Source organism: Nestor notabilis, unplaced genomic scaffold (assembly GCF_000696875.1).
Source record: "Nestor notabilis isolate BGI_N333 unplaced genomic scaffold, ASM69687v1 scaffold12934, whole genome shotgun sequence".
NCBI classification, from domain to species: domain Eukaryota; kingdom Metazoa; phylum Chordata; class Aves; order Psittaciformes; family Psittacidae; genus Nestor; species Nestor notabilis.
This window is the reverse complement of record NW_009924322.1, coordinates 1-12,774: the sequence shown is the minus strand read 5'-3', so window position 1 is coordinate 12,774 and position 12,774 is coordinate 1. Positions and strand designations below refer to the sequence as shown.

General features: G+C 39.9%; 1 protein-coding gene across 1 annotated transcript; it reads left to right on the top strand.

Annotated features, from left to right (window-relative positions):
- Window positions 1-165: 165 nt before the first annotated feature.
- On the top strand, window positions 166-12,725 carry MRE11A (MRE11 meiotic recombination 11 homolog A (S. cerevisiae); the record flags this gene model as incomplete). The annotated part of the gene is made up of 11 exons (XM_010012552.1): window positions 166-185; window positions 657-789; window positions 2,964-3,124; window positions 3,736-3,823; window positions 4,863-5,004; window positions 6,707-6,821; window positions 7,842-8,027; window positions 8,501-8,672; window positions 9,394-9,474; window positions 10,012-10,138; window positions 12,625-12,725. Coding segments are annotated over exons 1-11 (1,326 nt in total), but the record flags the coding sequence as incomplete, so codon positions are not given.
- Window positions 12,726-12,774: the final 49 nt, after the last annotated feature.

The following is a 12,774-nucleotide window of genomic DNA, read 5'->3' as shown; positions in this document are numbered from 1 at the left end:
CGGCAGTTCCCAGTCAAAGACTGGGAAACGTATCGCTCAGCTCATCATGCCCTTTCTTTTTGTCTCTTAGGCTGTTTGTAGCATCTATGAAGATAGAAGCTTGCTTCCTGACCTGACTTACTAAGCAGTGTCCAGAGCCCTTTTGTGAAGAGTCTTGGCACGAAGATGAGTGCCATCAACTCACAGTAAGCTCCTGTTGATGCAGCTCTGTCATATGAAATAACAAGTCTTCTGTATATTTGGAATGAGATTTATGTTTTCATCCCGGTCCTTAGGATCATCATACTTGCTTTCATGTAAGCATAGATTGCTAGTGCAAAGAGAGAAACGGAATGTTTGTTCACCAAGTTTTTTTAAGGGCAGAAAACATGCAAAGGCTTCCATAGGCTTTTGTTAGATACTTCAGAGAGGTGTTTGCAGCCCTTTAGTAGAGTGGGCTGATTGGGATAACTGAATCTGGTTGGTTTGGTGAAGTGCTGTTAGCAATGAAAGTAGTCCAATGGTTTGAGAATATTACAGGACTGCTATTTTGATAGAGTTTTATCAAAAATCTGTGTATTTAATGACTTTGGACAGAACAACTTCCCTTAGTAAGAGTCTGGGTTGAAAGTCATAAGTATATTGCTTTCTAACACAAATTTTCCTATCTTGCTCAGGGATGATGAAGATACATTTAGAATACTTATTGCTACTGATATTCATCTTGGCTATATGGAGAAGGACCCAGTGCGTGGAAATGACACGTTTGTGACTTTTAATGAAATTCTGGACCATGCTCAAAAAAATGAAGTGAGTACTGCTTTGACAGACAGTGGAAAGCACGTTCCAACCTGCCAGAAGCTATAAAGCTTCGTCCTGGTCTGTGATCTTTAACAATAGTTTGCTAATTCAATTCGCTGTTGATTGCAACCAGTTACGTTTCTGCTGTAGTAAAAGGAATGCCTGTTCCTCTGTGAGAGCTTTCTTAATGAATTGTGACCCTGATTGCATGAACGGTGTTTTCAGATTGCCCTGGGGAATGCCAGCGACCAGGAGTACCACCAGCAGGGCAGGCAAACTGGGTGTGATGCAGCACTTGTGTGTCAGTTCACGCAGGAAGGGGCTGAAGCTCTGCAGCTTGACCAGGGGGAGATGGTGTCCACCCAGCAGAAAGCCATGGACTCTCCAAGCTCTGCACGCACCATGACTGATGCAGCTGCATAGACAGAGCTCTGGTGGGAACATGCTGCCACACAGACTGTAGGCTGTGCCCTGCTTTTGTGCCAGTGCAGGATGGCAGCAGTGAGCAGAGCTGTGGGAGGTGTGCCCATGTAGAGGACCCCCTCTGCTTAGGGACGGACCTCTGGGAGGAGCTGAGTAGTGTGAGGAGTATCAGATGAGGGGATTCATGGCACGGACTGCATCTTCATGCAGTGAATCCCTTTATTGCCTACTGCTCTAACTTTTTCTACCATTCTAACAACAGTTATTTTTAGCCGATTGCTCTAGCTGTTACACCATTCTATTTGTAGCCTATCATGTTTAGTTCCTGACTTATAGTTTGTTTGTTAACACTGCTCGCTTTCTCACAACCAGTCCCAGAATAGCCAGTCTCTTATCTTTATGCTCTCTCCTCCTCAGCCAGCTGGGTTGCTCTGCTTGATTGTACTTTTTTTCTTCTCCAGCCAAGCAGTTACTTCTCTTTGGCAATAACCACTTAGTTTCCATTGTCTCCCACAATCAGGGAGTGTGAGAGAGAGACAGACTGCTGGAATCACACCCTGCCTGCCCTGAAACAGGCCCGATAAGCAGACAGGACACAAGACATGGAGGATTCCCTGTCCTCTCTCCTCCTGGCTGAACGCAGTCACTTAAGGAATAGGGGCAATAGCAACATGTTCCTGCCTGGCACAGGCAGTGCATCTCTTGTGCCTACCCCACCTTCCTGGGTGCTCTTCCACAATAGGTGTGAGGCTTTGCAAGTGGAACCCAACAGTAGTGAGGATGATGGTTCATCTGGCTTGGAGGTGTCACCGAGGTTAAGCCAGCTTCCACCCTGCATCAGAACTGCTTCCATAAGGAAAAAAAGATCGGTCGTTGTCATAGGAGACTCCCTCCTGACAGGAACAGAAGGCCCAGTGTGCTGACTGGACCCAGTTCTTAGGGAACTGGAGAAAAGGCTTCGGGGAGACCTTACCGCTCTCTACAAGTAGCTGAAAGGAGGTTGTAGTTGAGGTGTCAGTCTCTTCTTGCATGTAACAAATGATAGGACAAGAGGAAATGATCTCAATTTGCACCAGTGGGGGTTTAGGTTAGATATTAGGAAGAATTTCTTGACTGAAAGGGTTGTCAAGCATGGGAATAGGCTGCCCAGGAAGTGGTTGAGTCACCATCCCTGGAGGTATTTAAAAGACAGATGTAGATGGGGCCCTTAGGGGTGGACTTCATGATCTTAAAGGTCTTTCCAACCTAAATGATTCTATGGTTCTGTTTTTAAGGATTCAGTGTTTCTTACTTAAATTATTTGTAATTTTAATGACAATGGGTTTTATTTGTTCGTTTTCTAATGCTTTTTCAAAAGCTAAATATGTATAAGGTCACTGCAACTAGTATGTTCTCAAAGTAATGTAGCATTAGCTACTGATTTCTTCCCACTAGGTACCACAGCAATAAAAAGATAATGTATCTCTTCATGCCTGTCAAAGCAAATGTTCAGGAGCCAACTGTCGGCTGTTTTCTCCTGTAGCTCTTCATAAATGGGTCTCTTTGGGTTTTGTTTTGTTATAATGAATAATTTAATTTAATTTGTGTTTCATGAGGAAATTAAATACCATGTCTGCAACCACCTTGTCCTACCTAAAAATCCAGATACGAGGAGATACATGGAACTCCTTAGACAGAATTATTTAAACTACTTGTTTAGAAGTCTTTCAAGGCAATACAAAATGTTGTATTAAAATAATAAAGCTTTTTGTTACATACAGGTGGACTTTGTTTTATTAGGTGGGGACCTTTTCCATGACAACAAACCTTCCAGGAAAACAATACACACTTGTTTGGAGTCACTGAGAAAATACTGCATGGGGGATCATCCTGTTCAGTTTGAAATTCTGAGTGACCAAGCAGTTAATTTTCATAATAGCAAGTAAGTATCTTTTGTAAACTTTGTAAGATTTGGTTTGCATCCTTCATGAGCATGTCGTGATTTTTGTGGTTTCTATCATCCGTTACATTTTAGGCCTGTTTGTTTGGAACAGGGCACAGGATGACTTCACCTGTCGTCGTCTTTAAGTCTATAAAAGAGCAGACACCATTTTTTGAGAAACCTGTGAGGGTGTTGTGACATTCGATCCATTTATGTAATGTATCATTTCCATCCTGCAAGTGCAGTGCAAGGAAACCGATTTCCATGAATCGCTGTGGTTAAATCAGCAGTTCTTTGTGTGTAAACACCGGTTGCGCAGCCCAGTCCGCTTCTCTTGCACGTACCACACAGCATGCTGTACAATTCTTTTCACAGGCTTGTTCTAAAAAAATAGCATCTTTTATTACCCTGTTCCCAGTGGGAAGTGCTGTTCCAGGCCATGAGGAAGAATGTTCTTAAGCTGTGCAGCTGAAGCTTATTCATAGCCACTTAGTGCTCGTTTGTGCTGGTGTTGTGATGTATTTGTGATGACATCCATTTGAAGAAAATATTGGGAGCTGTCCCCAAATTTGCAATTTAACTTTTTTTTCTTTTTTTTTTTCCTTGTGCAGGTTTCCATGGGTGAATTATCAGGATGAAAATCTCAACATTTCTATTCCAGTGTTTAGTATTCATGGCAACCATGATGATCCCACAGGGGTAATTATTATCATAATTGTACTCTATTGTTATATTACAAAATACTATAGAAATAGAGATGTGTAAAACCACAGTTCTTGGAGAACCACCTGGTTTTAATCATTTGCTCCACTCTTCAGATAAATACTGTGAATGTCTTTAGAAATTCTGTTAATTAGTGACAAGAAGTCACGTATGAGGTTAAGGGAACCATATGAATTCCATCCCTGGCAGTGTTCAAGGCCAGGTTGGACACAGGGGCTTGGAGCAACCTGCTCTAGTGGAAGGTGTCCCTGCCCATGGCAGGGTGTTGGAACTGGATGATCTTTAAGGTCCCTTCCAACCCAAACCAGTCTGGGATTCTACTATGTTTAAATTCTTATTTTGTGTAGGTTTCTGTCACTGAGAACAGAATTGCTTTTCATGCCAAGAAATTACAGCCTTTCAGAAAGTTTCTAAACCAAATTTTCTCTGTAGAGACCTAAAGCTTTTTTTTCTTAAAGAAGGGGAATTTTGATACTTTGACTTGTGCAATGATGGGCATCTTATATTTTCAAGGAAGATAATGTGATAATGATGAAATGTTCATTTAAAATCAACAACTAAATGTAAGGATGAAAAGGGCATTTAGAAAGCAGCAAAGTACGTGTGTTGAGTTAATAATTTTGCATTTTATGTCAATAGCATTGTGTCATGGGGATATATGTTTTAACAGCATAAGTTTAACTTTGGACCTACTATGAAGTAGTTGGCTTAACCAGATATTTTTCTGTAGTAGTTTAGAGCCTTTAGTAGTTTGGGTGGGTTTTTTTGGTTTTGTTTTTTCTGAATGATTTAATGTTTAATTTCACATTGTTCAAACGAAGTGAGACTTTTAAGGCAAAGGGATTTGCCTCTCCATCTGTGACTACTAGAAAAAAAAAAAAGCTAATATATATGGTGGGGTTTTCAGAAGTTGCTTAAGAAAAGATATTCTCCCTTTTGATACTGCTTCACTTAGACTTTGAAGACTAAATGTTCTGTTCGAAGCTTTTGTATTGTTTCTTGATATTTTCTGCAGGCAGATGCACTGTGTGCATTGGATGTTTTAAGCTGTGCAGGATTGCTGAATCACTTTGGACGTTCAATTTCCATGGAGAAAATAGATATTAGTCCCATTTTGCTGCGTAAGGGTAGAACAAAAATTGCTCTGTATGGCTTGGGTAAGTATCAGCCTGCCAGACTGTGGCCAGACTGTTTATATATTACTGGAGTTCAGTAGGTCTAAATTAGGTTGGAAAAAACATATATAGCACTGCAACAAGCATGAAGATGTTGGCTTATGAAATGCTAAATGAAAGCATATCAGCTCTGTGACAGTTCAAGTTTCTCCTCCTGCTGCATTGGCACTGGTTGACAGGGTTTTTTTTTAATTTGTGTTTGTCATTGGTGTTTTGTTTTTGTTTCAAGAATTTAAAATAAATCCTTCAGTAACTTCTATACTTTCTATACTTCTATTGGTCTTAAGTGAACCCTGCTTAAGTTAGCCAGAGATAGTGCCCATGTACTGAGTCAGGGCAATCACACTTCTGTTGTATGTTAACCTTGCTGTTCTCACTGTTGTATGTTAATCTTACTTCCTCCTGCTTAAGTAAAACTTAAGCACTGTGTGTTCACCTGCCGTTTTGGTCACGTTTAAAAACAGAAACTGAGCAGAAACCTAAGGTCTGTCTGAAGTGGTGTATAAGTCATTCTGTCACAGATAACCTCGGTTTCTTCAAAGAAACATATGAAGAGTTTCTTATTTTAACGATGTTCTATGGTGGTTTTCAACTTCAGTTTGTTCCTTTCCATTTTCTTCTCCACCTTCACCTCTACCCTCAATTCTTAACTTGAATGGTCATGCTTGACTGCTTGCTGTCTAGAGAAGTTAACTGTTAAGATCTTATTTTTTCCTCTTATTTTATGTTTAGTGCTGACATTCCTATTTCCAAGTAACTTTTATAGCTATAAACATTAAGTCCTAGTTAACCATGATTTCATGTGTTTAATGAGATACTCTAAAAGTTTGCTGGATGTTCTAAGGGTTACTAGTGAGGGTGCTAATACCAAAATATAAAGGTTTTCAAAAGCATTTTAGTACCTAAAATCATTACTGGGAAATGCAGCAGATTTCTAAAGCACAGGTGTTGCTGCATGAAAATGTTCATGGGATGTTTCTTTGAGTTCGTGCAAGGATTATATAACCTCTTGACTTTCTCTGGTTTAGAGGGCATTTGTTCTCATACAACATATGTAAACTCTATATGGTATTTTATTGAGATACATCATTAACCCTGGGTATGGATGATTTATTTGTTTGGGGTTTTTTTTTGTTAAAAACATCAAGGAAATAATCAGTCACAAACAGTTCAGAAGTACTGCTGTGTGGGGAAAGCACAGACTCCGCATAGTTATGACTTGTTTGGCAGAGAATTTCGAAGGATATTTAAGAAGTCTATCTCTGCTCAGTATTATCTGGTTTTAGACTCCACTTTACAACCAAGTATACTTTTTACTCTGTCAACAAGAAACAAAACACCTCTTGTATGATTTTTATTCTGTCTGTAGTCAGTTGTTTAGCACAGAATACTGACAAGAGGTCTCAAACCGGATGCAGGTAATGAAACTGCTTTTAGCAGTTGTTCAAAAGTAGATTTTATGTTAAAATGTCTTATGTTTAGAAGTCTGTCTGGTAAAATAGCCAAATTATACTTTGATCTGTTTAGATTCATAATTAGACTCATGGTCATGAGAATGAAGATCTGATTTTAACACAAAGTTGTGTTCTTTATGCTCTTTTTAATCGAGCTGCTAATAAAAATGCTATCAAATAGTTAGTTTACCACACAAAGATGATTTAGTATTTTGTTTTGTCCACTCCAGGAGCTATTCCAGATGAGAGGTTGTATCGTATGTTTGTTAATAAACAAGTAACCATGCTGAGACCAAAGGAAGATGAAGATAGTTGGTTTAACTTGTTTGTGATTCATCAAAATAGGTAACAGTATTGAATGAATTAGGGTGACTTCTGAACTTACTGTGCTACTTCATTAAGCTGCCTTAAAAAGGATAGGTAAGGAAGCCAGCTGTACTAGTTGGTGCTTCATGTGAGTAGCTGGCTTCTCAGGATTTTCCCAAATGAAAGCATTGTTTTACAGCTCTTTTTTTACAGAAGGATCGTAAAGGAAAAGTGTTGAAATAAATGAGTTAAGAATGTTGGGAAATCTCTTCCCAAACTCATATAGCTAGGGGCAGTGGAGGTTTTGTAGTGTAATATGTATATAATGAAGTCTTCTCTTAGAGCCGAGAGCATTAAACTTCATATTGTATTTTTTATCCTTGTTTGAACCATGATTTGAGGAGTACCCTATCTTCCCTTACACTACTAGACTGTACAGCTTGAATCCAGGGTAGGTGGCATGTGCTCTTTCTGCCCACGCACTTCCAGCAGTGGTAGTAGGAACAGGGAGAGTTATTTTCCAAATCCATTCTTACAGTTTTTCCTGAAGGAGTGCAGTCCTCATGGGAGAGTAACGGGGAGGCAGGAGTAAACAAGTACAGCTCAGATAACCCTGAGTACTGATCTCTGTTCAGTAGGCTAAAGGAGCTCACTACTCCTCCATCTCCTGTGCCTTCTGGAAGGGGATGGGGGGTGGTGTGTCCCTATCTGTTTAATTTGGTGGGTTTTACCCCACTATTAAAGCCATGAGGTGCTATAAAAGCATTCATAGGGAAAAAAACCACCTGAATTCTCGCAAGTCAAGTAAAAAAAAAAAAAAGGGAGATCTGAATAAAAGGGAGCAGAAAAGAATGAGCTCTGTAAGTTTAACTAAACACTTCAAACAATTGTGTAAGGAATAAATGTGAAGAGTAGCTGACTTGATGTGTACTTCAGGTATTTTTGCTGGAGTTTCTGTATCACTTTAAATCTCCCTGAGTTTGTCTCCTCCTTCACTTTCACTCCCCCCTTGCTCACCCGTAACTGTGCACATTCTAATTATTTTTCTCTTTTGAACAGGAGCAAACATGGAGCTACCAACTACATCCCAGAGCAATTTTTAGATGACTTTATCGATCTTGTTGTGTGGGGTCATGAACATGAGTGCAAAATAGCCCCATGCCAAAATGAACAGCAACATTTCTATGTTTCTCAGCCAGGAAGTTCGGTGGTGACATCTCTGTCCCCTGGAGAAGCTGTGAAGAAGTGTGTGATGGTTTCTTGTTCTTATTTATCCTTTGCCTTATGTCTGTCATATGTTGTGTTTGAAAAAGGAAAAATACTTTTATTAAGTATGAAAGGACTTATGTTAGAGTGTGGATTAGCTTCAGAGTGTGACATAACAAGTAGGTAAAATCGGTGCCTAGAATAACTTTTGCTTTACTTAGGGTTAAGCCTAACATCTGAAGCAAATGGAACTTACTTGAGGAGTTTGTACCCTGATAAATTGGCATACGAGGAACTGTGTTCATGTGCTGTGTATGGAACAAGGACAATTTAAAAATAATAGAACTGAAGTTTGGCAGGGCCAACCCTGAAGTACATATTCAGGAATTTCCTATAACTTTTAAACTTTTGTCCCTGAAAAGTAAACATGAATTGGAACTAGATTTTTAATCCATAGGTCGCTGAAGTTTATCTTGTAGTAAGTTACTTTTCTCCTTCCTTTCTCCTTCTAGACACATTGGCTTGCTGCATGTTAGAGGGAAAAAAATGAAAATGCAGAAGATTGCTCTGGAGACAGTGCGAACTTTCTACATGGAGGATATTGTTCTAGCTGATCATCCCGATCTCTTTAATCCTGACAATCCTAAAGTAACTCAGGCAATACAAGCATTCTGCATGGAAAAGGTAACTTGTAATGCTAATAGTGTATGGGATAACAGTGTATGTATGGATAGAGAATAGAATCTGTGACTGGCTTTGAGACAAAGATGAGGAATCTTGTGTCTTTCTCCATATTACTTGAAAAGAACTTTGGCACTGTTTTCTTAGGAAGCTGATTCCATGCCATTCACTGCAGCCTTGACTTCCATATTCCTTGGCTAGGATGACTTACCGAAATAGGCTGTAACTGCTTTATGGGGGTCCATATTATCTTCGTATGAAAACTCCCACCTAAGAGTGGGGCACTGTTGGATGTGCGCTTTGGAACCAGCGTAAATACATACACGTAAACCCTGGGAGCTGGGCTGTAACTGAGAAGTAACTAAGCAGGTATATTAATTGCTATTGGTTCTTAGGTATAAGTGTCTTCCTGCTTTTTTTTTTTTCCTGGAACTAGAAATTTAGCAAAGCATAATGGCTGTAAAGTAATATACTGAGTGGTCAGTGATGTAGGTACTGCTGGACTACACTATAGCTGAAAAATAAGTTTTTATTGTGACTCATTCTTTCTTATGGATTTTGGTTGGATCCAGCTGTGTATTGTTCAGGAGTGAGAGCACATCCTATAGCTCTTTATTTTTATAGCTCCTCCCTGCAGCTGTGGCTGTACTTTAAGCTGTGTTTGAAGGATTCATACATCTGTAAGAGAACAAAGTGGAACTGAAGTTCTAATTCTGTTTCACAGGTTGAGATGATGCTGGACAATGCAGAACGAGAGCGCCTGGGCAATCCACGCCAGCCAGGGAAGCCTCTTATACGGTTACGCGTAAGGAATTGTTCACTTTGGATTGCTTTGGTTTGAATGGTCACTGAGCTTCAAAGCAAAGTCATGCTTTTATATAAACACATAATATAGAAAATGTCTTACTGTGTACAGGCAAATATAAATCACCTTCATACCATGATTCCATCTACCTGTGGTATAACGAGTATTCCATAGTAAAGGATGAGATTGGTTATAAGCACATGTCAGTGCTTGTCTGAGCATTAGGCTATTAGGCTGCTGGTCTAATTTATGGAAGCTTTCCTGCAGACTACTAAATGAAGCTGTATTATTATAATAATAATAATTATCCATTAACTATTCTGCATAGGATGGTAAAGCATTAATTTTAGATTGGCTTATTTTTAACTTTTCCTTTGAAGGGTAACAAACCCATCTTCATACAGTGATAGAATGGTTTGTGTTGGAAAGGACTTTAATGATCATATAGTTCCAACCTCCTGATCATGGCCAAGGTCACCTGTGTGGCTTCTCTATTTCTGTTTATTTCATATCTGAATTTTTCCTTTTCTCTCTTAGGTTGATTATGCAGGTGGCTTTGAACCATTCAGTGTCCATCGTTTTAGCCAGAAGTACATGGATAGGGTGGCTAACCCAAAAGACATCATACACTTCTTCAGGCGTCGTGAACAGAAAGAGAAAAATGGTAATTATAAAGGAAGGAATCATTGGCTTGCTTAGGTTTTCATTCTTACTTTATTTTATTACACAGCACTTGCAAAGGCTTGGTGTCTACCGTCTAGTGTGTTATAAGAGGAGTAAAGATGCAGAGTATATATCGCACAAGTATTTCTGCTCTATTTCTGGGTTTGTCTAAAATTCTGGTATGTAGCACAGCATCTTCTGACAGTTATTCATAAATAATTGCTTATGGTAACACACGTAGCCCTGTGCCAGACTGACTTACTCCATGATTCTATGGTAATTACCATGGAAGGCATTAAACATCTCACTCCTGAGACCTCTCAGAATGAGGATTGGTGGATTTGGACACTGCAGGAAGAGAAAGGAGTGTTGTGCTTTTCCCCTTTTGTTTTTTATTTTGTTGCTGCAGTAATTAATTTCTTTGTGCCTAAAATAGTCATGGAGAGGATGGGCTTGAGAGATGTTTGTATATCCAAAAAAAAGTCTGAATGTAGGACAGCATTTTGTCTGCCCTATTCAATCATGTGTATGAGGTGCTCTTGGCTTGTCTGTTCCAGGTATGGCTCTATTCAAGCATTTGTGCAAAACAAATAATAGCTGTTACTGTTGCAGCTTTCTTACTGTGCCTAGAAGTTTTCATAAATGGATAATAGATGTTGCCCAAATACTGGATTTGTGATAGTTGCTAATGAAGATGCAGCTTGCACAAGAACAGACTGTGCTAAAGAACTGTTAATATTTCACATTAGTGCATTGTAAGTACTCCAATTCCACTGACACTTTTTACGTACGCTGTCAGTTTTATGGAGTTCAAAACGTTTCATGAATAAAAAATGCTTTTAGTGATTTTTATTTGATTTTTTTTTTTTTTTTTTTTAAATTGTGCTTCATCGATTCTATTTTGCTTTGCTTTCGGGTTTGGGGTTTTTTTTCGTAGTTCTGTGATCTCATTGACATTTCAGGATACAAGATAGCTACTGCTGTCACCACATTTCATCAAGGCATTTTAACTTTCCTACTGAATGTGCATCTTGGCTTCAGGAAGGGAATGTAAAAACATTACCGTGGTTCTTGCATTGCTTTGTTACCCTCTGCTACAAGAGAGGTGGCTAATACAGCAGTCAGAATTTTCAGTCCATGTGTGCATAATGCTGTGGTTCAGTACAGGTGATGTTTAAGAATTTGTGAGTTCAGAAGTTGTTACTGTTCCTTTTAGAATCACAGAATGGTTTTGGGTGGAAAGGACCTTAAAGATCATCTTGTTCCAACCCCCTGCCATGGGCAGGGACACCTTCCACTAGAGCAAGTTGCTCCAAGCCCCTGTGTCCAACCTGTCCTTGAACACTGCCAGGGATGGGGCAGCCACAGCTTCTCTGGGCACCCTATGGCAGCGCCTCAGCACCCTCACAGGGAAGAACTTCCTTTAATCTAATATCTAATCTAAATCCACCCCCCTTTCAGTTTAAAGCCGTTCCCCCTTGTCCTGTCCCTGCATGCCCTTGTCAAAAGCCCTTCTCAAGTTTTCTTGTAGGCCCCTTTAGGCACTCGAAGCTGCTCTAAAGTTCTCTCCCTGGAGCCTTCTCTTCTCCAGGCTGAATAAGCCCAGCTCTTTAAGCCTGTCTTCATAGCCGAGGTGCTCCAGCCCTCTGATCATCTTTGTGGCCTCCTCTAGACTCACTCCGACAGCTTCATGTCCTCCCTTATGTTGGGGGCCTCAGAGCTGAAGGCAGCACAGCAGGTGGGGTCTCATGAGAGCAGAGGAGAGGGGCAGGACCACTTCCTTCGACCTGCTGGTCACGGTTCTTTTGATGCAGCCAGGACACAGTTGATTTCTGGGATGTGAGTGCACACTGCTGGGTCATGTTGAGCTTCTCATCAAGCTGCTTTTTGTTGTAGCTGCTTATGTAACAAAGTAATGTTTAGTGTTTGTGTGTGGCAGATGTCTGGCAGCAATCTGTAATCACTTTATATTACTTTGTGTGGTTTGTGGTAATCTCACTTGATTACCCTTTTATTTTCTGTCATTCCTGCCTTGCTGCCCTTGAATGGGGCACAGCCTTAATGAGTTATGAGCATTTTGCACTAAAACTCATTTGGTGTGCTTTGGAGGAAAACTTCTTCCCTAGTAACAGTCGGGTATGAAAAACACCTTGTGCTTTTATGGGTCCTTTGATTTTCTTCCATTTGTGAACTTCTAGAGTCCAGTTATAATAACCTTCAGGACATGGTGTTAAATTTGTAATTCCAGACATTTGGTTGTTAGAAGAACACTTTGTATTTGCTAGGGGTAGAGTTGTCTTGTACAATTATTGCATCAGTTATGTTCACCTGTGTTTCCAAATAGACTCTACATAAATCCTTGGCATATAAAAGGGACCACAGTTCTTGAGGCCTATATTAATCTTTTTTCCTATTCCTGTCAGTGCGATGATAATAGTTAAAAGTTGCAGGTGTGGGTGACAGTGCCACTGTGCTTTTCTATTCTAGACAATGATCTTAATTTTGGAAAGCTCATGAGCAGACCTACTCCTGAGGGGATGACACTGAGGGTGGAAGACCTTGTGAAGCAGTATTTTCAGACAGCAGAGAAGGTATTTTTCCACCTTTTCTGATTTGTTTTTTAATGGAATATAATAT